Raw genomic sequence first — 24,663 nt, 5'->3', positions numbered from 1 at the left:
CAATTTCATTCTCCAGGTCAAGTGACCATGAAAGTGCAAGACTACCTGAAAGTAAGGCATGTAAAGAGCTTTATTTAACATAGAATTGTATCAGATATATTAATTAATTAAATTAATTAATTAAATTAATTAATTAATTAATTAATTAATTAATTAATTAATTAATTAATTAATTAATTAATTAATTAATTAATTAATTAATTAATTTAATTAATTAATTAATTAAATTAAATTAAAATATGTGTTTGCTTAACATTTATGACAGCAAGTCCACCAACAGCAAATGCAGCATCTGCCCAGGCCACTGGTTCAGCCCATAATGAAACTTACAAATGCAAATTAAAACAGTTATATTTTATAACAAACAAGTACAAAAAGATAAAATACACAACATTTCATATCATAATATTTACTAGATTAAACACAAGCAGAGGGTATCATTTGTATTGTACCCTTACCAGAATTAGCCATTTTATATAAAGGTATTGCCAGAAGTCCTGGGAATGTGTTCTGCTTTTGCAAATTAACCCCCCGCCCCATAAAAAAACCACCAAGTTATATTCCAGCAATTGAAAATGAAAACACACTTGCACACAAATAATCCAGAAAGCAAACAGTGAACTTTAATTTATTTAAAACACATTATTTCAATTTGCATGAACAGCATCAATTGAATCCCACACTTGCATACATTTTACCAAACAGCATTTTCAGTCACTTAGTTTTATCATTCTAAACTGCTCTAAAAATCCAGTACCTCCAGAAGTGTCCACAAAAAGCTTAATTCCTTAAAATTATTAAATTAACTACAATATAAACTATGCTCTAGGTTTTCTTAAAACAGCACCTCAAATATACATAAATAAGGTTCCTTGCCATTTTACAAAAAAAGACAGTGGTTTGATCCAAACAAGAGATTCAAGTATTTTTCACAAATAGTATTTAGAAAGCACACATGGTAGCCCTTGGTTGAACAACACAATATTAACTTTATGATGATCAATGAGGTACGCGATACATGCACACCAAAAATGATTATTTACTTATTACTTGCAAAACACTTTTTTTTTGTAGGAAGCACATGTGGACACACTGCATCTTGCATGACAGTTCTGTGAATAACGCTTAATAAAAGTATTTTCCAGTTCTTCAATTCATTAATTTTGGTCCTTATGGCAACAAATTAAACTTCTAGGGCACAAAAAATGCTTCTAGGAGGTTTACAGGATACTGCAGTATATTTTGCTAAGGGACTAGAAGATACTGAAAGCAACAAAATTGACATTTTAAGCATCAAAATACTTTGTTGATGGCATGACATGTCTCTTTCATGCACTGCAGTGCACATTTGTAAGCTTTCTGGGTAATAACACCTTAGAAACCCTACCATCAACAATAAGTGGATCACAAGGAAGCCGGCCTTTTTGAGACCATTTGAGGTGGGCACACTGCACAGCAGGTTTCTATAGCAACGGTTTACTTTTAGTGATACCTAATTACATACCATGGTATCTAGACTATCAAGTTTCACCAACAACTTATTATTGCCAGTTGTGTTAACCCCCTAAAACAATGGATTAGAGGCAGTGGTTTCTGAATGGGCCTCCGGAGCTGTAGATTACACAAGGCCTGCGGTAGTTGTGCAATATAAGAGGCCCTGAGAAGCATGACAAATGGCTGCACAGCAGAGGTATTGCGCTTAAAAATGGAAATTAGGTTGAACCAGTGCAGTCAAGGCATGGTTTTTACAAGGGTCTAAGCCAAATCAGTGTGTTTGTCCAATCCATTTTATTACACCATTTACATCATAGATCAAGTAGGATCATTATCATAGAACCTATACCACAAAAAACAGTGGTATAAAATCAAAAGGTCAAGTTGATTTGGAATAGGATACCACCTTTTAGGTATCCAAAATATTTCAATATTTTGAACCATTGCACAATGTTTGTCAAAAGCCCCTTTCAAACTGGCATGATCTACCCAGACTCAGAACCTATGTGGGCAGTACCCGGTGTCATGTGGGCCGGGTACAGGATTTCACACTGTTTTTGATAAAGCATGGTTGACCTGGGTAACAGACGCAAGTAAACAATGCGCGTATCAATGCCCTGGAAGCAGCTTGTTATGCACGCTTCCATTCAGGCTTCTCTGTATCGAACCATCTGCCCAAATGTTGATTAGAGAAAAAGTTTCTTCATCCCTGCTGTAATCTGGCTCATAGTGTGTCTCAACCAACATAAATAAGGCTAAAAACAGAATAAATAGAAACATTCCTTGTGGAAGTGAAACTTTCACGCGGACGTGGCTGTTTGTTATTGCGTCGACTCACGAACGGCCATCAAGCATTTTGTCTCGCTCGACCCGGGTCAAAGCATGTCAACCCACATACTGAGGTGGGTCACTGGGACCTGGGTTAATCCACCCCAGGTACGTGGCTTCGCACTATGCAGGACTGTGATCCGATTAGTCAGGCCCCGGGTCCGGACCCAGGTATGAGTGCCAGTGTGAAAGGGGTTTTACATAACAAGTATACCACAGATTTTCAAACAAAATACTAATTTATGGTCCATTAATCTAATTTACTCTATTAATTCTGTTACTTGTTTACTGTGTTCAAGTATTTATATTCCTGGTATCGGAATCTATCCAGTGTCACATAAAATTGCAAGCAGAATAGGAAACAGGAACATGCTAAATAAAAGAAAAAAAGGCATAACCAATGTATGGTTAAATTGTCTAATTTGGTCCAATGCTGTTAAATGCTACCCAAGTGGGCAACTAAGTCAATGTACAGTATTCTGATAGAAAGGAAGGTCTGAAGGGTTTATGATGACACTGACATGCTACCATGAAAAACATGGTAACTTCTTCAATTGCATGTGAGTGACCTCTACAGTCAATACCAGTGAAGACTCAATTAGTAATCTATCTGCGTACCCACTGAAACGACAACTAAATTGAATTTATGGAAACAATCCACATGTCAGACACACTTCAACATGACAAACATCGATTCACTGTGTATGACTCAGGGTTTAAAGAAATGTTTGCCCTTTTGCTCCACTCAGTGTCCTTTACCACTCAGCGGTGGCATTGAGCTTGCTGCCTGTCTCTTAATCCTTTAGGTAGTAATTTCAATGTATTTACTAGTGTTGGTTCCCCCTTTATTGAAAGCTTGTAAGTTTTTAACAGCAATCTTTATCAATTTGTTTTTCATTGTGCTACCTCAGATGTACTGAGATTAGGGATGCCAGCGAAATAGTAGAATCCAGATGGTGAAATTAGTTTGTAAAATTGATCATTTGAGGTCCCTTGGTTCTCACAGAACTCAAGTTTAATTTCGTGGTGATTCATCAAGATCCCATCAAGTTGAAACTTGACACAGATCAAAGGCCGACTTTCTGGCAGTTTTACCTTATCAACCTTTGTCATTTCCAGCGCAACACAAGTCTACAGCACTGATTTAAGAACTTGCTCATTCATCTTAGAGCAGAGTGGGTCCCTTGGTGGTGCGGGTCATCGATGGGAAGTGCCTGCTATCTATGTCCCAGAGCTTCTTCTCAGACATGGTGCCGAGGTGGGAGCCGGGGTCAGGAGAGTGTGGGCAAGACGAGAGGAGGTTGTTGGTCCAGTAGTTGATGTAGCTGGCGATTAGTAGCGTTATCTCAAGGATCTGTCAAAAAAGAAAAACCTGTTTGTATGTAGCATGCAGTAACACGCAACTCATTAATAAACCATATTATGTATTTAGTGTTTACTAAATTCCCTCGAAAGATAACACCAAAAAGTTAGGATAGACCTTTGTTTCCTCTGTGTAAATCTCAACATTAAATAGCATTTCATTTTCATAGGCTAGATCAGCCGAAGTGTATGTCAACGAGTGTACTGCAGTGTCTTGCCTAAACAAAAGGAAACTTGATCCAAAGTGGCAGATCACTAGATGGTGCAGGCTTAACGTTGGATGATCAAGCCTACGTTGGATACGTCCAAGAAAGGCAACTAGAACTGAACAGCTACTCCATAGCTCCTTACACCATGACACAATATTTGAGATACTGCGATAAGAACCAAATCAGAGCGATTGCAAATATCATACTGAAAGGTATGGGATGGCAACAACAAAAAACACAAGAAAATTACATTTCAAGTTTACCTTCGGTTTCGCCATAGCAAAGACCAGTTTTTCAACAGTTCGCTTTCCAGAGCTCCTGTCCTTAGGCTGGCTGACCACAATCATGAAATCATCACAGCAACCACCAAACGTCATCACAGACTGATAGGGGTACGTCATCACCAGGCGCTGAGACAGAACAGCGTTTTATTATTATTATTATTTAGAGGAAGCATTCACTAATAAATCTCAATGTGGTATTGCAAGTATCACTGATGAAGCCCAATACCCAATACCCAATGTGAGAATGAGACACACCATTGTGTTGTGTTCCAGCACACTGACTCCATCCTCACCGACAGCCAGCCATGTTGGAGCCTCCTCCAGGGGGGAAGGGGGGACTGGCTGCAGAGACAACAGCACAGACATCACACTTCTGTCCTATGTTATGTATTGTGAACAGCTAATGAAAATCTAGTTAAAAACCAAACCGATCTATACCATTATTTATTGAAAACATGTATGTATTTATTCTACCTTCACAGTGAAGAGTTTGGCTCCAAATAAAGACCACTTGCGTGCAACTGTCAAATAAATGCGCACACACTCCGCTGCACTGCAACCACGCAACACCATCCATTTAGTCGCAACCCTGTCAGCATGCCGTCTGCCAAGAAATGGATAAGTATTAAAAATCTGTCAAAAGCTATATAAAAAAAAAAAAAAAACACGAAAAACTTTTGCCTGTTTTTTTTATTATAAACCGGGAACATAGTGAGTGATTTCCTTTCATTTTAATGTGGAGGTACATAATTATGACATGGAGTTTTAATTGCTCCTTCAACAGCAAAGATAGTGGTCCCTCCAAGGCAGACTTGAGGCCTGCTTAACTAAAAACAACCAAAAAAATATATACCGATCTTTTATTTTTATATTAACAATTAGATTGTCACATCTTCGAAAAATCTGAATTCAGGTCTCTGTGAGGACTGGCATACCGGAGTTGCTCGGGGGTGGAGTCTTGCTTGTAGCGTTTCGGGTAGAACTTTTCCAGGGCCTGCAGGAGAAGCAGCTGCATCTTGGCCTGTGAAGTCCCGCCGGGGCTAGAAGCAACCGGCCGGTCTAAATCTCCGTACTCCACCTACACAACAAACACTGTTCTTAGTCACACACACTTTTTTCTTGGTTCACACTCTATCCATAGTGTACATTACTGCCTAGCACAGAAACCCACAAACTAATTGGGTTGTTTGTGTAATCGTTGTGTTTATAAAATCCAATTAATACTATCAAACTGTTAACATGACATTCGCAATTACTGAGCCACAACACCCGCAGTTATGGATATTTATAGGTGTTTACATGGTTTTCCTATTTAGAATAGAGCTGGAAGCACACACCTGGGCCATCAGGGCTGCGACTTCCAGTGCCAGCTCTTTATTGACGGGAAACCTCCCATGCACCACGTCATCATTGATCTGATACGCCAGCAAGAGGCGCTCTCTCTCTGTCTCCCTCTTTGCTTGTGCTCTGAAGCACATCCTGAGGGGAAGAGAGAAGAAAAACACTCAAAATTAGAGCTAGCTGCTTGAAAAAGTGCATAACTAAAGTTGGTAGGTGGAATAGTGTCCACACAGCTCCCAACTGATTTGTGAGTTGAAATATATTACCACTTGGAAGGTCAATCAAGAATGAACCAAGAACCAAACAGTTACCAAGAGAGTTTCTTTGGAACAGATGTGTCATTTTAAACCAGCACTACTGTGGAAACTCAAAAGCTAGTTCAACCAGATGAGCTAAAATAAGCAGCTCCTTCAGTCTAGCTATTATAACAACCAGTCAGTCAAGAACAGCATATCCTGTGTATTTTTTCAGCTAAAAAAATTTGTAAGTTTTACCTGCTCTTGTAAGTCAGACGAACTATTCTGGTCCCTTCATACTTCCCAGGATGTAGTTCTTTTAATGATTGTTCCCATTTTGAAATAACATCACAAATCTACACAAAAGGAAAATGGCAAACCATTATAAAAAACGAGAAAAAAAAATACAGCATGTTTTACTCTCCGCAGCTGGCATTACCTTTCGCTCGGGATGCTTTTGACCAGGATGCCAGGTAATGCTCACTGCCCCAGATAACACTCTTTTTAGAATGTATTTTGATCAGATCAGTTACTTTAGTCCAACAGGCTCCATAACCTATTGTCTCACCTTGACATTTCCCTGCAGGCAGTGCTCCAAATCCTTCCCTGGAGGATCGTCTGTGAAAAGAGCAAATCCTGAAAGCACAGGCTTCCTCATTCCGGTTTCCTGGTTCAGTGTGTTTAGGAACTCATCCACCGTCGTGGAGCCGTCAAAGCCTACCACCTAGAGAAACACAAACCCGGTGTTAACAGTACAACAGCTGGAGGAAACGCTGGGGTTCATGCTATTGGTCATGTAGTTTAGGAAACACCAACAGCGCGTGCAGGTCTCTTGTATTTAGTTAAAATAATGTAGTTTTATCTGTAAATGTACAGGGTGATTAGAAAGTAAGTTTATAACATCAATGATATGGTGTGTTATTAAGTGGTACCCATTAGTTAGGTTTCCACTCCCCTATGTGTTGCAGAAATACCGAGTTGTATTCTATTCATCTAGTATAGCCATGTATGACTCCTATTTTTGGCTAGTTTCTGGTTTCTTGAACTCTCGACTCTCCCGGTCCTGGGGTATGCTGACCCCACATCGCCGTACCTGGTAGGTCCCGTTCATGAAGTGCACAGGGATGCTGAATGGCAGGGAGTGGTGGTAGGGGTTCCGCAGCAGGATAGACATGATCTCCATGCGGGATGGTTTAGCTTCCCGGTCTCCATTCTGAAGTGTGCGCTCCACTGATCTCTGACAGTAAATGATGTACTTGCCAACTTCATTTCTAACACAGAGAAGAGAAAGTTTAGAGGGGCCGTTGGAGATACATTTCATACATTTTTTAATGCCTGCTCAATCATACTGGGAAACTGCAAGCTTGTTGGTGCAACCAAATGCCCAACAACTAAATAATATCTAATTAAAATCAGCAACAACCACCAATATGACTTTGAAGCAGGTCTTTTGTAGAGATTGTGTTAGATTAACAATGATACACATTGATTCATTTTGTACTAAAATAAAAGCACATGATAAGAAACTATACTAAAAGAAATCCAATAAAAGTCTGTATTACGAGCTCTCTAACTCTACATTATTATCTCTTCAGCATTCATACTGTAGCTCTCTGGTATTTCCCTACTTTCTCTGCTCTCTATGACCATTTCAGATGTACAAGCCAATCTCCTTTACCTGGGGTCTGCGTGCCGTTGCAGGTACAGTTTCAGGTACCAGAGGAAGCGGTGCTGAGGCAGGAAGAGGGTGACGCACAAGGACAGCAGCTGCCAGCACTGAACAAAAAATAAATAAATAAAAGAACACGCTGTGTTAAAGGTTGGCCCTTTATCAAATCAAATTTGATTTTCTTATTCTGAGCACTTTGTCAACAGTCTTCAAGATATTTTTCCCTCCTCACTTAATAACTTGGTGGTCTAACTTGCACAGCAACTTGTTGCTGCTTGGTATGATCCAACATTAATTCAGAGGTTAACAGACACATATTTGTAATGGGTAAATGCAGAATCCCAAATAGTATTTATACTTTTTCATATTACAAAAATACATCAAAATGACCTAAAAAAAAAACGGAGAAAATATGCAGGGGTTAGGTTATAGAGGGGACAGTTTGAATTCATTGCCACAATTAGTCTGTTTAACAGTGGGAGAGCGGTTCTGACGTTAGACTCACAGTGAATGTCTCTTACCTGGATGAGGGAGTAGTTACGTGGCTGTCTGCAGCAGGTTTGTTTAATCAGCTGACAGTAGATCTCGTTCTGTAGCTCAGGGTGGGTTAGGCACACCTGCAAAGCATTCTGGGCCAGAGACATGTGGTAGTCGATGGATGAAGACTCAACCAGGACATTGATGAAAAGCTGGCATGACTGTGAAGGAAGAAACAAGACCAAAAAACTGGTTTTAAAATGCCTATCCAAACAGATCCCATATACTGCATGACACACATACCTATGACATAGTAGTTTTGGTACAAATAAAGTGCCTCAATAATAAATCATTCTTCACACCAAGATCATTTATCATGAAAAGTCACTTATTTTAAAGTGCGACCATTCATTTTTTGCTCATGGACAAAGGCCCAATCAAAAAACGCTGTAGAGTAAGCTTCAATATAGTTGTTTACTGATTACTTCCAGCAGATGTCAGTATGTCCTAAACTAAACAGTAGGAGCGGAGTTGTTTCCTTGTTATGTAAAATTAGCCAATTTCATCTAGACTTCTGACAAGTTGTAGCAAGTCAGCTACATTTTCAACAATATCTACCTTATTATTATTATAACTTTTTTGATATTGTACTTTCCTTGTTATACTGTAGTCTCCGCGAATAGGAACACCTCCTAAGATAACACTTCAGCTTAGAGAACAACCTTGTGGTAAAATTGATTTTTCTCATTGCAAATGCTCTGCCAAAAGGAACTTCGCTTATCAAAACACCTTTTTGGCACCAATAGCAATTAGTTGCTAACCGATTCAAAACTGATACAGTACAGTTTTGTAACCTGATAACATCATCATCAAACTCAAATTCATTTATTATTTTAGGTTTATTAACATTACACTTGCCTGTTGCTTTTCTCATATTTATTTTGTTCATTTCATATGTTGATGCATATGCGTAAATACATTTATTTATTGATTCATATCATGACTGGCCTTGGCATATTCTGTCTGGTGGTCAACTCTGTCTTAAAGAAGACTTCGCTTGCTTCCCGAGGGGTGTTCTCTCAGCCAGACTACTGTAATTGCAATAATCCACTCTAGGATGAGCACTGTTGATAATACTCCATTGCTGCCCCCTCTATTTTTATGTGCCAAGGGCCTGCATTTGTTTAATGCAGTAAGAGAAGTTATATTGTTATATTAATAGAACATAAATACCAGGAACATTAAGTAGGTCTAGCATTTCAAAACAGGCACAACCCATACGGTCAATTGACACAAGCAGTTTAAATCTGCTAGTGTCTGGCAGGTAGTCAGTTCTGTCTGTGAATGATATCTCTTCCCCAGTTTCTAGGGCAGGTTCATGTTCCCTCAGTCCCTATGGAGTCTGCCAGCAAGTCTGTTTCAGTCAGAGAACAAGACCTCAGTTTTCGTATCTCAACCCATGCTGCAAGGCTTGACGACCAACAAGCTGTCAGACACTACCTCACCGCCAGAGGCCCACACTGTTAGCCTATCTAAAAATTATGTGTTTGTACAGCCTGATATTTCTCCAACTTAACAGGGAAGTTTCAACATTTTTAAATTCAGATAGGATTTATCGCAACTATATATTATCACTGCAGGGAGTGATCCAAGTTAAAATTCCTGTATGAACTAAAGGATAAATCTAAACTTACATTTGGTAAAGTTAATGAAATAATTCCACAAATGTGCAGTTATAGCCAACATTTAACAAAACAAAAATAATGATATCTGTTACCATACCACAGTAGGTTAAAGAAAGCTTTCAGTTTGCATGTATTAGTTTGAAGTAGCCTGTTCCATTAAATAAAGGTTTTGTTTTCACTATTCTGAAGGAATGACCTTGAAGAGCTTGAGTGCCTCAGTCTGCAGAGCCTGTGAAGGCAGGGTGGTGAGGGGAGCGAGGAGTCCATCTTTACTGTAACATAGTATGAGATGAGTCCACAAGGGGGAACCTGTGAGTAAAAGCAATTTACTAGTTTCAGTGACTTACTCTGAACACGATTATGACTATACTGTACTATGTACAGATCCAATACTCAAAATAGCCATATACACCAGTAATATTCACAATTGTGTTTCATACATCCCTGCCATTAAAAAGGGAATATAAGACACCAATAAGGAAGGTACTTGGAAATGAAGATGGTTCATACATGTACATAAACAACCATGAACAGAAAACAACATCTGATAATGAAGCATGCATATGTGTAAAAGCAGAACTTAATTCAAAATGAGAACCAGCCATTGCCATAGCCTACACAGAGTGGCATAATGCATTTGCTTTTGCCATTATGTCACTACAGGGAATGCCACCTATTGTCAGTAGGTATTCTCAAAATCGATCCCTAACGAAGGCACTACTGTAGTTGCAAGTGTCTATTGATAGATGCGCTCACCTGGATCCCCTTCCTGGTCCAGCAGTTTGCCAATCAGTTGCTCGTATTCTGTGCCCACTTTAGATCCGCCACTACTGCCAGCTGCCACAGTCAGGTGGTACAACCATGTGTCCTTGGGGGCGGAGAGGAGGCATGTCATGACATTTTACAACCAAATCACATTCAATTACTGATATACAGTTTAGTACAGATAAATGTAAGCAAAACAGATTTAAAATTTCATTAAGAATCTTTGTATCCCTGTGAGCGAAGGCATGTGTATCACTAAGGTATTGATCACCATTTCGATTTTGTAAAATATCAAAATAACAGAAGACTACCCCCTTGGAAATGGAACAATCACCCCCTCCTCTCAACGCGAATAAATTTGAACAAATTATGCACATTCAAAAAATAAAAAGGTTGTAATATTACTTATTTTTAAAGCCACTTTGTGGGATATTAAAAATTGCATAGTGTGTTTCCATGAGGGATGGTTGCCAAGCAACCTTACCTTCTCCTGTTTGGTCCCGATGAGCAGATAGGTGGGGCTCTGCTCCTTGGGGTAGACAGCCAGGGTGCAGTGGGAGGACAGGAAGCCCCTCCCTCCCGCCTCGTAGTCCTCATCCGAGTCGCAGGAGCGGTCCACCTCCTGCACCCTCGCCTCATGCACACGCAGCTGACCCAGCGGGAACTGCAGTGGGGCAGGCAGAGACAAGCATGAAGTACCGGAACACTTATTTGTAGATTTTTTTTTTTTTTTTTTTAAATGTACAAAGGCTAAGATGTGTTGGCATTTCCACAGAATTTCAGAAGCAATTTATAAGTGGTCAACAAACACATACTCACACAGCTGTACAAGCAGAGGCATACATACTGTACAGTACACTCAAATATAGCCATAACAGCAGATAAACACATCTCACTGTGAATGACAAGATCTTAAAGTGTTTTGTTGTTTTGTGCAACCATTTCATTGTTATGCAATTTCTGTAAAGCTTCTCAGTATTTCGCAGTGGCCTTCTAAAACCATGTCTACAATAGAAACATTGTAATACAGTGATTATATGTATACATAACAAATCACACACATTGTGCGGAGATGATAAAAGAATGAGCGTCTTACCTTGTCATCCTGATTGCGGTAATAGAAGAACACCTTCCCAATTAAAGAACACCAAACTAGTTTGGAGTGGCCGTGTTTGACCTGAGAGAGAACGGAAATACCGCACCATTTACAATTAGCTTTACCAGTAAAGTCACTGCGGTCACTTAAAATCATCAAAAAAATCACCACAATCATTTATCAGCATTCCCTGTCACACTGTAAAAACAAAGTTAGAGACAATATTATCATGACAGAGTAGGTCAACATTACCTACATGCACTGTATGTGCAAGTGTGACACACGTAGATGGATACAGAACATATGACAGACAGACACCTCCTTTATCCATACAGGCATCCCCAGTGGGGGATAATAAATCATTTTCCCTGAGATATTTCACTATGAAACCTTGCTGGGTGGGATACGCTGGTGAATAGTTCCCGTCAGTAAGCTGTCACGGACACATCACTTGCACTTCGCTGGCTACCTCAAGGCCTGGCTCAAATCTGAAAGCTAACTCTCTTCTACTGGTGTATGGTTTTTTGAGCTGAAGCGCTAGGCATGTGTTGTGAAGATTAGGAATTTTTACAAGTTTAAAAACAATTCCTACCAAAAAATCACTTAGCAACAGCTGAGTATCAGACCAGGAACTGCAGCATTAGATTCAATATATATGAGCAAATGTACGAATGTAACAAACAAACAAAAAAGTTTTTCCTTTGGTAAGATGAAAAGAAACAGCAGGAGAAAACAAAACTAATTTATAAAAACAAACCACTGCAACCACCATTTAACAAGCATCTAGATATTACTTTGGTGAGCCAGCCTCTGACGGTGGGCTTGGCGGTGGTCTCCGTGACAACGAGGCTGGCGGCCTGCACCTTGAGGATGTTTTGTAAAACACGGATCCACTCTTCCAGAATGTTGGGGGAGTCAGCTGTCAGGTAATAGGTCTTCTTTTCTGTAATGAGCTGAGCCAGGATAAAGAGGGATTAAGGGAAAAGAACAGACACAGCAGGACTTGCGGCTTTTTGTTTTAAACTTATCAATTCAAAGTGGGAATTCAATTAAGAGATTAAATTGAATTAAATTAGTACTATTGTATTTATTCAGATGGCAATTTCATTTAAAGATTAATCGATATACAAAAAAATGCATCTATAATTATTGAACATTTTAATTGTTTAATATATTTTCTAGTACAGATTACTAGTGAAACCTTCAGGTTGTTTTATATGTTTATTAAATAGCCATGTATTAATGTATTGTTAGGGCCTAAAAACAAAACTGTCAAGTGTTTTACCATGAATGATTTATAATGCTTGAACTCCCTTGTTACAGTTTATTTTGTCTGTTGTACATGGTTAGTTATGGGTGTGTATGAAGCATAGCGTATGGAACGCACCCTCACCTGGAAGGTTTGTGCCCCTTCACCACGAGCGATACGACAGGATGAATTGAGCTCAATCTGCCCCTGGGGCTTGCGGATGACATCACTCTGAAACACAAACAAACCAAAAAAAAACACAAAGGTGGTACAGGGTGCTCGGATAAAGCTATTAGCAGCAGAGCGGTTTGCTACATTACTCCCCCTGCGGGCTGTGTGTAAGCAGCAAATAAATCAAACTTAACACACAGTGTCTGTATAGTGTATAGTGTCTGTATCTTTGTGCAGCACCATACAGCATGTACCCGCAAATGTATTTGTGGTTAAGAGGTTAAGGCCACCACTGTAAAAGGCTATATATATAATTATATATATATATATATATATATATATATATATATATATATATATATATATATCCTGAAGCGGGTTACAAACAAACAAATCCTACCAGGAATAAAAACTGAAAGTAAATGTCTAGTTACTCGCTGTATGATGGCCACTTACAGGGGATTTGTAGTACAAGATTTCTCTGTTCCTCAAAACGAACCAGCGCCGTTTCCATGCTTTTACCTGGCTACCCATTTTTAACAAGTACCCAGATTTCTCCAGCGGCTCCTGCAATAAATAAGTTAAAACAATTAGGAACCAAGACAAAGAAACAGACAAAGACATTAAACCCATACAGACTTGGCTTGACATAATCAGATGTAGGAGCTTGGCGCACTCACGGCAGTGTTACTCTCACAGGAGTAGGTGGAAGTCCGCAGCAGTTTGTGTTCCGGTTCAGAGTAATTGCTGTCGATAGAATAGGCGTCTGGGGGGATAGCATAGTCACTCTCTGAGCTCACAGAGGACATGGACACCCCTGCATCGTTACAGACACAAAATAAGAAAGATCTCTGTTTAAATGTTAATGATTCTTACTTGGATGGTCTGCTTTATCATTGAACTTTCATTTAACTGTAACTGCATTTTGAGAATATTTATATGTCACAATAGCCAGACAAGAACCACTTTTTTTCTAAAGATTCTTGATGTCAGAATGTTCACATTTTCTATACTGCATTTGTACAGTAGATTCTATCCTTTTACATAATCCAATGTAGCACCTTGACTGGATATCATGAACATGTCTACACTCCAGGGATGGACTCCATGCAGCTATCAGTCTTTTCTATTGCTAACAAACAATGTATTTCTGCAGTTTATCACTTTATAAATTTAACACCGACCAAAAATAAATAAATGATCATAAGCAGCTATTTTGTTTAAATAAGAAAAGAAAAACTGCAATAATGCTTTATTTATTTATTTTTTTTAATTAAAAACAACTCAGCTTGGGGATTTCTAAGGTTCAGCTATTGTGTTCATCAGTGTTGACCCTCTAAAACCACTTGATGGCGCCACTCGCCTCTCTTGGTGGCCCGTGGGCTGCCTGGCGTGCTGCTCTTCTTTGTTTCGGGTCCAAGGGTGGAGGTACGGAGGCTGGCCAGAGAGCTGGTGTCATCCTCAGAGCCCGAGGACTCGTCTGGGAAGGGGATGTTGCTGATCTGAGTCGCCTTCTGGAAATGAGCAAACATGGCAATAAAAAAAACACCACACACATGACAACCTGGTCCAAATGACAAAACACCCTAATGAATGGGAGGGGGACAAAATACTGTAGCAGGTGATGCCGGAGGTATAGTAACTATAAACAGGCAGCAAGGACTTTGGAACCCGCTTAAGATCATACGAATACCGGCATTAAGGCAGATATACTGGAAGGAGGGGGAACATATGGATATTTTAGAAAGGAAACCCTCAAAATAGGAAGGCAGTGGCAAACCAGTAGATAAAACCAACCAAAGCAAAGAATATTCCAGTGGAAAGGAAGGTAAGGTTTTTTTTTTTTTTTTTCTTACTCACCATTAACCTGGAAGAGCCTATAGAACAAAGAGACTGCAGCCACAGAAAGTGCTTGTAACTAACAAAAAAAACTCTTACCTGTCATTCACTACATAGCAACATATATATAAGCAACTGTGACGGGGTGCCCACCCCTTGTATATTAAATTATTTATGTATGTATGTAATGTTCATTTATATTATTTGTATTGCATTATTATTATTAGTAGTAGTAGTAATTGTATTTGTTTATATGCGGGCGGATGAAAGCTGTCCGCTATATAGTATTGTTTAGTTTGGATCGGCAGGGAGGGGGTTAAATTCCTCCCTGCCAAAATACATGTGAGAATGTGGCTGGAACCTTAATTATATAATTGTTAATTATTGGATAAATTTGGCTCCAGCCACAAACTATAAAAGCGAGGAGAAATCCTTTGTCTGGAGGAGAGCGTTAGGAGAGGAGAGCGAATGCTACCAGAAAGAGAACCAAGGTACTCGTTTGTATAACAGATTTGTTAGTGTTTACTTTGGCCAATGTGCCCTTTATTTTGTGTTTGTTTTTGTTTCATTAATAAAAAGCTGAGCGCCCTTGCGCCTCAGTTTGCCCCGTACATTCTATGTTATTGTTTCATTTCCCTGGTCTGACATCACCCCTGCAGCCATCTCTGCCACAGCAACCTGCATATTCCAGGGAGAATCCATCAATGACATTTTAATGCTCTTACACCTACTGTATACGAGATTGAAGGTTTCTTACCCCTTTGAGTGTGGTGTACACAGGCACGGTGACATTCTTGTAGATGAGATGGGTGAAGGGGCCTGCGGCTGGATACAACGGCAAATTGGAAACTGCAAAAATATCAATTTATTAGCCTCACCTTAACGTAGTATTACATCAACAGCTACAACAATGTTATAGACTGAGAAACATCTTGTGTTTCAGTTTTAGAAGTAGCCTTCATGGTAGACAAGAACATATACAGCATATACATGTAGTTGAATGGCTTTGACCTTGGCTGTTCCACATGCAAATTGATATTGTTTATGAGTTTATTATTGAATGAGTGCAATATGGACCCATAAACCAGTATTGTCTTGCATGTCCATGTGCTTTGGAACACTGTTTATTAGTGTAAAACTATACCTATCTGACTGGGTGATAATCATGGTTAGTGATATTTTATTGCAGATTACTGATGGAAAATGTTAACATTGTACAACAGTATTTTGAATTGACTACATTATAAGACAACCAGATGCCATCTGTCACAGGATTAAAATGCTGTTTCCTCTAAAGCACACTAATGGGAAAATCAGCTTGGAACTGGTCACACCTGTTCAGGTGGTGACCTCCAGCTGAAGTGGGAAACGTCGATAGGCCTCACTCTTCTAGGATATAGAAGCTACACTAGCTGCAGGCTGGGAAAAGCAACCAGAGACAAGAGTGTGACAAGAGGAAATATCCCCTGGAGTGGTCAGACTTCAAAAATACTGAAATAAAAACAGGACAAACTGGTGTCAAAAAGCGTAGAAGTATGCCACTTAGGAGTTTGCTGCTAATGCAGACTTCACAGCACACACACGTGCATATGAACACAGTACTGTACTATGTGTAGTTGCCCAACAAGCAAGCGTCCGCATAAGCAGCTTTAAAGAAGTATCAAATAAAAGCCGAAATAAAGATAGTTGGTATTTTTGGCAATTTAAGCTGTTTAAGCATACAATTATTGCAGAACATATCTTTCTCACAGTTTTTGTTGAAGCAGCTATAACCAATGTTCGAAAATCAAAACAAAAAACACACCCCTGGTACCTTTTGTAAAATAGATCATCCTATTAACTTAACGCTTTCTTTACATTTTTATGAACTTGACTAGTTTCTCTAAAGAAAATATGACCAAAATTGCAAATGGAAAAGCACTTATGCTTTTAACAAATAGTCTCACCCACGACACAACACCTGCATGCCCACACTAAATATTCAAGGACTGGGGCAGTTGATTATGGACTGAACCATTTCACAGGGGAAATGTGAGGATAAACTGTTTTTACAAAAATAAATATAAATTATATATATATATATATATATATATATATATATATATATATATATATATATATATATATATATATATATTTTTTTTTAAAGCTATTCCAGAGTATAAATCGTCATGTGTGTGATTTATAATAAAGTTAATACGACATGTGTAGGGTGTCTCTTATTGTATGAGAGTCATTTCGCAGTTTGAGCAGCCAGAACTCGCACTGCACGAGATGACAGCTCTTATACAGTAAGACACACCCTACACACATGATATCTTACAGTATAGGACCAAAAGAACCCAAAAAGTGTCATGTATTCCTTACCTCTACTGGGAGATCCCGTTCCGAAAGTCACCTCAGACAGCCTCATCCCAGACTTTGCAACAGCATAGATACGACTCTCCTGAAGTGCGCACACACCCAATCTTTATATTAACATACATCCAAATATACTGTTACACAACCGATGACTAGATTATTGTTTGATCGACATTACTCCACAATGTATCCAAGGTAAAGCTGAAGTTATCCATCAACTATTTAAAAATGAGATTTAAAGGGGATACTGTAATTGTTTCTCAAAGCTCTCTGCTCTGCACATCTCTATCTATCTACACACACACATAGGCGTTACCAAATCCAAGGCTACACTAACGTTATCCCTAATTATAACCTAATCCCACAAACAAGAAAATTGTCCTTGGTTATTTTTACACAAAGAAAATGACATCAGTTATTTTGCTTCCTATTAGTGCATGAGTCCAGCCTACTGTAAAATATGCTTTTCATTAATAAAACACAGAGCTAGGAAATTGATTTAATCAGTTTAAGTTGAAACAACCAACACTCAAGAACTTTATAGCAGAGTGCACTGTCTGGCCTTGTCAGGGATGTATTTTGTTAAATTTAATATTTAACAAATGTGGCTGAAACAAATACCTGGACTGGTAGCGCCGCACCACTGTATAACTTCTAAATACATTATTATAAACTTATAAATGATGGTCAATGTTGTGTAAAAATGTTTTACTCCTTAGGCTTGGCTGAGCAAACTTTTCCGAACGACTTTCCAAGAACTCACCCAAGATGGGAACCTGTGCAGAGGAGGAGTGGGTGGCTTGACGTCCACATCAAAGAACTCCAGCTCCTCTGGGAGTGGGATGAAGGAGATTCTTTCCTCCCTCGGCCCCTGCTCACAATCCTCCATGTCCATTTTATCAGGAACCTCGTCGATGTCAGTCTCCTCCACCTCTAGGGTGCACTGTGGGGGCAGGGCGATTGGTTTGAAGGAGCTGATGTCAATGCTGACATTGATATGATGTAGGCGGTCAGCCCCCGGCTGTGGCTGGCTATAGTGCTTTTTGGCCAACTGGATGCTGTCCCTGGGTGTGAGTGGTGTCCTCACCTTTGGCAAGGTCATGCTGGTCCCAGAGGGAGCAGCTGAGGGGAAAGCAGGCTGCAGGGAAGGGATAGAGTGTTTGGGGGTGAGTGCCGGGATGACGATGAGGCTTGGCATGTTGGCCTTGCTGGGTGATGAAGAGCAGTGGAGGTTATTGCTGTTCAGTTCATCAAAGGAATTGTCGCGCTCCAAGCATCGGTTCACACATCTCTTCTCTGGGGGGCTACGGGCATCCCGAACAACCTCCAACTGCTGCTGCACCTCTGGGATCAAACCTTCTGGCAACTCTGGTCCAAAACCCCTTGTGACTAGCTCGAGGGAGGCCTCAGGGCTGCAAGAACCAGACTTTGGTGATGCTTGGACATCTTTAGCCTTGACCAGAACCTCATCTTCTGCTGTGACCATGGTAACTGGGCTGGTCTGCTTTCTCACAGAACATGGAGACTTAGAGAGGGGGTCATGGTTTTCATGGGTTGAAAAGCCCTCCAGGACGAGAGGTGAAGTAGGGCAGCTCTGTTGAGATTCAGACACTTCTGCCCCCTTTTTCTTCAAATCTGTGTACCAAACAAACAAAACAAACTGCATCACAGCTATACCATTGCATAAAATGTTTACTTCCTAACAAATCCTGACACAAAATGTTGATTGTTTTATATCTAATTATATTATCAAAAGACAATTTTGAGACATTTCACAGGCAACTCCTTTCATGTGAGGGAACAAGACAACCCTACAAGCCATAAACCTTTTAGTACCTTGGGTGTTTAGAGTTGGTGACGGTAAAAAGCGTGCTGAATGCTGCCACCTGCCCTCCTTAACAGCTGTGGGGCTTGTGGGGCTGCCAGGGGAGTAGACCAGCCTGGAGAGGGCTGTGACCCCAGCTGGATTGTCATATGGGGGTGATCCTGTCCCTAGTGTTGACCCAGGACCTTCCAGCAGCGCTGAAGACAAACATAACAAGAGCTTTATCTTCCTGTCAAATGTAACAACCAAAGCAGCTTAAGATGCCCTTCTAATTTATTGCAGTAATTAAAGGAGTTTGGTTTACCCTGAATTTTGTCCTGGAGAACCTGGATCTGTTCAGACTGCTTTAAGTTGGAAAGCTTTAGCTGGTGGTTTTCAATTTCAAGCTAAAAAATAAATAAATGTACTGTAAATACATGGGATTGACAACAGCAAATTAATATTCTTAAAGCATTCCTGATTTAATAAAATGATTAAAACTGCAACACCTATAAAACACAGGATTGGTCTCCTCTTCAGTTTAACAATACCACTTTGTTGTATTGCATAGTAGTTTAATGCACTCAAAAAACAGCTGAAAGCAGCATTATCTCTGACGAAATACACCATCCTCCATTACAAAAGGCTTTAATTTTCATAATGATATATATTTAACAGCACAGGGATACATTTTAAAATGTATCCCTGTGCCTCACAAAAACTTAGTTTCACTTAATTTTTTGATTATTTGATACACAGGATATTTGGTTTACCTTAAGCAGACCTTCCGGTGTGCGTTGTGGTTTGCACACAGTGAAGCTGCCTTACCTCTCGTAGTTTGAAGGTCACCCATTCCTTTATTTTCGCTGCTTTTTCTTCAATGATTTTTGCTTCCTGTGCTCTCAGATGGTTCTAAGGCAAAATAAATCATGGTCATTTTCCAGATTTTCCTCTTTTAAATGAGTTCTTATGCTCCCACTCTCACTTGTACACTGATTCACAACAAAGCATAAACTCAGCAGATCTTAACCCATTGTTAATGGTGCACATAAATCATCTTTATGTTGTAAAATAAATAAGCATAACTTACTCATTTTTAAAAAAAGCTAATTAACACTTGTTGATAACAGAAGTTTTCCCCCTAAAAGATAATTGATGATTATTATAAACCTCACAGATTTTCTCATCCAATAAGGTTCCCAGTAGAGCGATCATTATCCCACATGTAGATGCTCTCTATGCTAATACCTGCTTTTCCAACTGCACCTCCAGCCTCTGAATCACCTCATCCTTTTCTTGTGCCTGACTGGACAGCTCTTGGTACCGCCTGAACAAAGAGTTCTCCGATTCGCTGGGCTGTACGTTTGCCGACTTCAGTTTTTCTTCCATTACATGTACCTATAAAAAAAAAAGCAGCATGATGACTGCTGTGTAACTGCGTGTAACAGAGATCGAATGATTCTTGGTGTTAGATCTCCTTCCCGACCTGTGAGGGCACAGAGTAAAGGGAACAGAGAACCCTGGACTGGATGGCCCAACAGTTCATTCCCAGGGTTAGGCAGAAGTCGGACATCTAGAAAGGTTAACGGTGTGGCATCCGCGGACTGGAGGAGCGGGTGCGCTCGTTAACCAAGAGGTCATGGTTGACGGTATATAAAGGGGACGTAGTGAGGTGACCTGTTCCTTGTGATGGTTATGCTAATAACAGAAAGGACCGATACTGTGATTATTACCGTGAGTGTTTTGTCTGTCTATCTAAAATGTACTGTTTGTTTGTTTATTATGACTAGACTCCTAACACGATCCGAAGCTGTCGCCCACGGCCAGCACCAAATCCGGACAACCCTGCACATTGTATCACAGATAAATTGTACTTCATAGCGAGCACTACAGCACGCACTTTGGACTGGTGACGGTGTTTGTATCTTGTGTGTGTTTGTACTGAACTAATTATTCCCTGTGCAGTACACCACATCGCTGTGTATTGTCAGTCCTCATATTATTTACTGTTGGGTCATCAGACCATTTGGATTACAAATAAAACAGAAACCATTTCACCCGTACTTTGTTGTCAGTCTTTTCTTGTTGGATTATGGCACCTGCACTTCACCAGCTTTACTAATTATCACTTTGCCACACTGCGATACAAAACTGAAGGATCAGCAAAGTGTAGCTGCTAGACTGTGCTTTAACAGCAATGCTACTGTAACAAGAAGAATGTTATTATAGGGATATAATGAAAAGGGTATAGCCCAGATAAAGTGTGCTCTGCTGAACTTCGCTGCTGTAACCATATAGTTATACAACAAGCTTTGAGAGATAGAGAACTTAATAAACTTTTTCATATTCAGTGGTACTGAGTGAATTAATTTTTGGGCAAATCTCACTGTTCAAAATTAAGCTGCGTTGCTAAGCAGATGCAGAGCTTGATCTAAAGAAAGTAAATCTCTGCATTCATCTTTTAAATATAGGTTTAAACATACTTTGTTGTATAAAGAAAATAATCCATGAGCAATAATCCATGTCCCATTGTCATTCCACTCATAAGGATACACAATCTCCCCCCACCACGAGTGGGAGCAGCATCTGTAAAAAACTGTCTAGGACAAACAAAAAACCCAGAAGAATGTGTCGTTGACCATAAGGATTTCGTTGTGCAAAGAAGGTACAACTAAGTCTGCAAGTACTGGTCGAGTAACTACTACTGTGACAAAAACAAAACAAAACACCCAAGCATTTTGGAAAGTAACTGAAAAAAACGGATGTAATTAATAAAAAACAGAAACCCTATCTATATAACATTCCTAGTGTATCCTCAATTGTTCAGTGCAAAAGAGGTCATAATTCATTTAATCAGGAGATTTACCCATTGAGACAGAGGCCTCATTTACAGTCTGGATAGCATATCAGAGTAAAACCTGTAATTAAAACGCACACAAGCCTTCTTCCCTTTTTATATTTCTGCTGGAATCCAATTAAAAAGCTTAGCTTTGATGTTTCATTAGAATAACCAAGCGTTTCCCAGTTTGATTGTTAAGTAGATACACACACATTCATTAAGACAGACAGCTGGTTATAGCGCAAATCTAAGTTTCACATTACAGGGATTTATCTTTCTAATTTCCTAATTCTAATTTATACCATCTCGAAACTGAATTGTGTAAACTATAACATGTAAAGTCTGGGCGCATTGGCTTTGAAGATATCTAGTAATTACGTTAAGTACATAAATCACCAAATGGCTACCAAACGCTCTGTGAAATTACAATAGTTTTCTTCTGCTTCATTTGAGACTGTGTGTATGCTGAGTGTGTAGCAATGTCAGCATCAGAACAGGTATTCATTTACTCGGTTTAGACTTGTGTCTGCTTTTTAATTTAATAAATCAATTCATTGTTTTCTTTTATTCACCATTTGTCTTTTGATTTTTTATTTGTGAAAAACATTGTGGTTTACCAACGATATATACAAGCAGACAGATTCATAGATAACAATGTAGATTTGTAGTTAGCACTGCAGTTACCGTATGTGTTCTTATTTCTATGCACTGCAGTTGTTTTTAAAGGGGATCGCGTAAAACACAAAAAATCCCAATAAATCCCAATAAATATCACTTTAAATGTAACTATGTCATTACATGTCCTCAAAATGTGTGGGTATTTAAAGTTGTACACCCTTATAAACTCTTTTTCACTTTGTATCCATGAATAAAAATGTATTTGCTTACGATTGTAAGTCGCCCTGGATAAGGGCGTCTGCTAAGAAATAAATAACAATAATAATAATAACGTTTGTTTGTGTGATGGATGCACTGCTGTTATGGATCCTAACTGGTAAGATGAGGTTTAAAGCTCTATAAAAAGACACACGCAGACAAGCCTGTCTCCTTTGTATAGTGGTTAAGCGCTTCCTGTGCATTTGTTTGTAAGTTCGCTCCCGTCCTGTTACACATGCATTGCATAAGAGGTAACTCGCCATATTTTTTGTTTTGTATTTAGAAAAAAAAAATAAAAAAATTATAATAATTTCAGTACTTGGAACAGAATGCCCTCTGTTGGAGGCATCTCTCAAAATGAACATGGTCCAAAACAAAACCCAGATCCTGTGGTTTGGGAAGCCTACCTGCTTCTCAGCCTTCTCTGCTCGCTGGTCCGCCTCTGTGACTCTCAGCTCCAACTCCTGCATCTGTAGACAGACCATAGAACTGCTTAGCGGAATTCTCACACACAATAAAAATCAAATGTGGAAGCTCCTGCTCTCACTCTACAGAAGTTTATAGTACTGGAAACTATCAAAACTTTTAAAATCTGGATTGTGTTATTTTGTTCATGGAACATTTGCAGAGATACTTAAATTGTATTAAATTGAACTCACCGAGTCTATCTAGCAAATGAATGGGTATTATGCAAGACGATCAAACAATTTCCAGCAAGCAACATTTTAAAAAAAGTGCCGCAGAGTTCAGAAACCGTTCTGTTTTATCTCACTTCTGTGCTTAAATCTTTGACCACCACGTTTTGGATCTTTGTAATTTTACCTCAGATTTAGTTCCCTTTCATTGCTATATGTGAACTGTCCTAATTGACTGTAATGACTCAAGGCACTTTGTTTTTAAGTGTTGCACTGGACTATAACATTTTGATGAGTATGTGCTTGCATTTCAAGAACGTTCAAGTGCCTATGCTCAATTAACCTCTATTCACCTATGGAAACAGTACTGTAGTTACACTGGATATACTTTTCAGAAATTAAGTTGATGATTTTGTTTTGATTTCTAAATCAAATTCAGATGTATATATTTGCACTCAACTATTCAGAAACATTAAAAAACAAAACCAATTTAAAACAACATTGGTCTTAACTGAATCTGATCTACCTGCAGTTACACAAACATTGCCTTCTTTCATACCAGTTAAATTAAATCCACCTACTTCAAATGTTTTATATCATTCAAAAACAGAATTAGCCAACCTGGAAATATCTAAATGTTTTTTTTTTTTTTAACTGCAATCCGTGTTTTACAACCCACCTGCTGTGTCCTTTGCATTGGACACTCTACTGTAGGTAACATCATCAAGAGAGGCTGGGCCTGAGTAATTCTCTTAGCAAGTATTTCAAACTCACACTGTCACACTGAGTTTAAAATCATGACTCACTCTGATGCTCTAAAGGAAACTAACTTGAACAATTTCAGATCCAAGAGGCTGATGGTAACTAGGCATAACAGAGGTGTAATACTGCTGTGACTACAGGGGTAGCAGCCTTAATACTAAATACAGGTATACAAGGGTAGCCTACGTATTCTGGATTTAGCAAGGTTGTCATATTTCAAGATTTGAATTCTGACACAGTAGTGATGATTTGAGACACTGTCGAGAGTCAAATGAGTTGTGGTGACATCATCACACATCAATGACTTCAAAAGGACAATGAACTAGTAATACTGAGATTTGTTAATCTGACGGCAACAATTTCACAGATAACCTCAAAAGACCAGAAAGCGCAAAACGATGTAACACATCACATCACAAGAAAGACAATTGGCAGTTAGATCAATGGAAAACAATTTAACTTTCTATAATTTAAGAGCGAGATTTATAGTTGTACCGCTTCCTACACCTTGCTTACAATGACTGGCCTACTCTGAGCCTACTAGTTTTAAAGCCATTCAGAGGGGCAAAGAGAAGTTGTGTAATGAAAGCACCTTCATGCAAACACGTGATCCAGCACCTTCCCCCTTCACTACTGCTGTCAGCCTCCCGCACCACTCCTCCTGCTGCATGTCATTGCGGT

At 39.2% G+C, this 24,663-nt stretch overlaps 1 protein-coding gene across 2 annotated transcripts in view; it reads right to left on the bottom strand.

The window, feature by feature from the left end:
- Nucleotides 1-601: 601 nt before the first annotated feature.
- LOC117397050 (pleckstrin homology domain-containing family H member 1-like) overlaps nt 602-24,663 on the bottom strand; it is a 41,753-nt gene continuing 17,691 nt past the window's right edge. For both annotated transcript variants that reach the window (XM_033995595.3, XM_058991492.1), the window contains 28 exons: nt 22,993-23,055; nt 20,119-20,268; nt 19,699-19,782; nt 19,196-19,277; nt 18,903-19,088; nt 17,830-18,701; nt 17,073-17,151; nt 15,463-15,554; nt 14,230-14,380; nt 13,547-13,683; nt 13,323-13,433; nt 12,840-12,926; nt 12,241-12,399; nt 11,447-11,527; nt 10,835-11,014; nt 10,342-10,453; nt 9,782-9,894; nt 7,945-8,121; nt 7,433-7,530; nt 6,848-7,025; nt 6,323-6,478; nt 6,013-6,110; nt 5,515-5,656; nt 5,113-5,255; nt 4,652-4,781; nt 4,433-4,519; nt 4,157-4,303; nt 602-3,676 (listed from right to left, as the gene is read on the bottom strand). In XM_033995595.3, the coding sequence (XP_033851486.3) occupies nt 3,488-3,676; nt 4,157-4,303; nt 4,433-4,519; nt 4,652-4,781; nt 5,113-5,255; nt 5,515-5,656; nt 6,013-6,110; nt 6,323-6,478; nt 6,848-7,025; nt 7,433-7,530; nt 7,945-8,121; nt 9,782-9,894; nt 10,342-10,453; nt 10,835-11,014; nt 11,447-11,527; nt 12,241-12,399; nt 12,840-12,926; nt 13,323-13,433; nt 13,547-13,683; nt 14,230-14,380; nt 15,463-15,554; nt 17,073-17,151; nt 17,830-18,701; nt 18,903-19,088; nt 19,196-19,277; nt 19,699-19,782; nt 20,119-20,268; nt 22,993-23,055 (4,284 nt within the window). In that variant the 3' untranslated portion in view covers nt 602-3,487. The remainder of the gene's footprint in view (nt 3,677-4,156; nt 4,304-4,432; nt 4,520-4,651; nt 4,782-5,112; nt 5,256-5,514; nt 5,657-6,012; nt 6,111-6,322; nt 6,479-6,847; nt 7,026-7,432; nt 7,531-7,944; nt 8,122-9,781; nt 9,895-10,341; nt 10,454-10,834; nt 11,015-11,446; nt 11,528-12,240; nt 12,400-12,839; nt 12,927-13,322; nt 13,434-13,546; nt 13,684-14,229; nt 14,381-15,462; nt 15,555-17,072; nt 17,152-17,829; nt 18,702-18,902; nt 19,089-19,195; nt 19,278-19,698; nt 19,783-20,118; nt 20,269-22,992; nt 23,056-24,663) is intronic.

This window comes from Acipenser ruthenus, chromosome 18 (assembly GCF_902713425.1).
Source record: "Acipenser ruthenus chromosome 18, fAciRut3.2 maternal haplotype, whole genome shotgun sequence".
Lineage (NCBI taxonomy): Eukaryota > Metazoa > Chordata > Actinopteri > Acipenseriformes > Acipenseridae > Acipenser > Acipenser ruthenus.
Note: the sequence above shows the minus strand (reverse complement) of the source record. Positions and strands in the feature narration are given on the sequence as shown.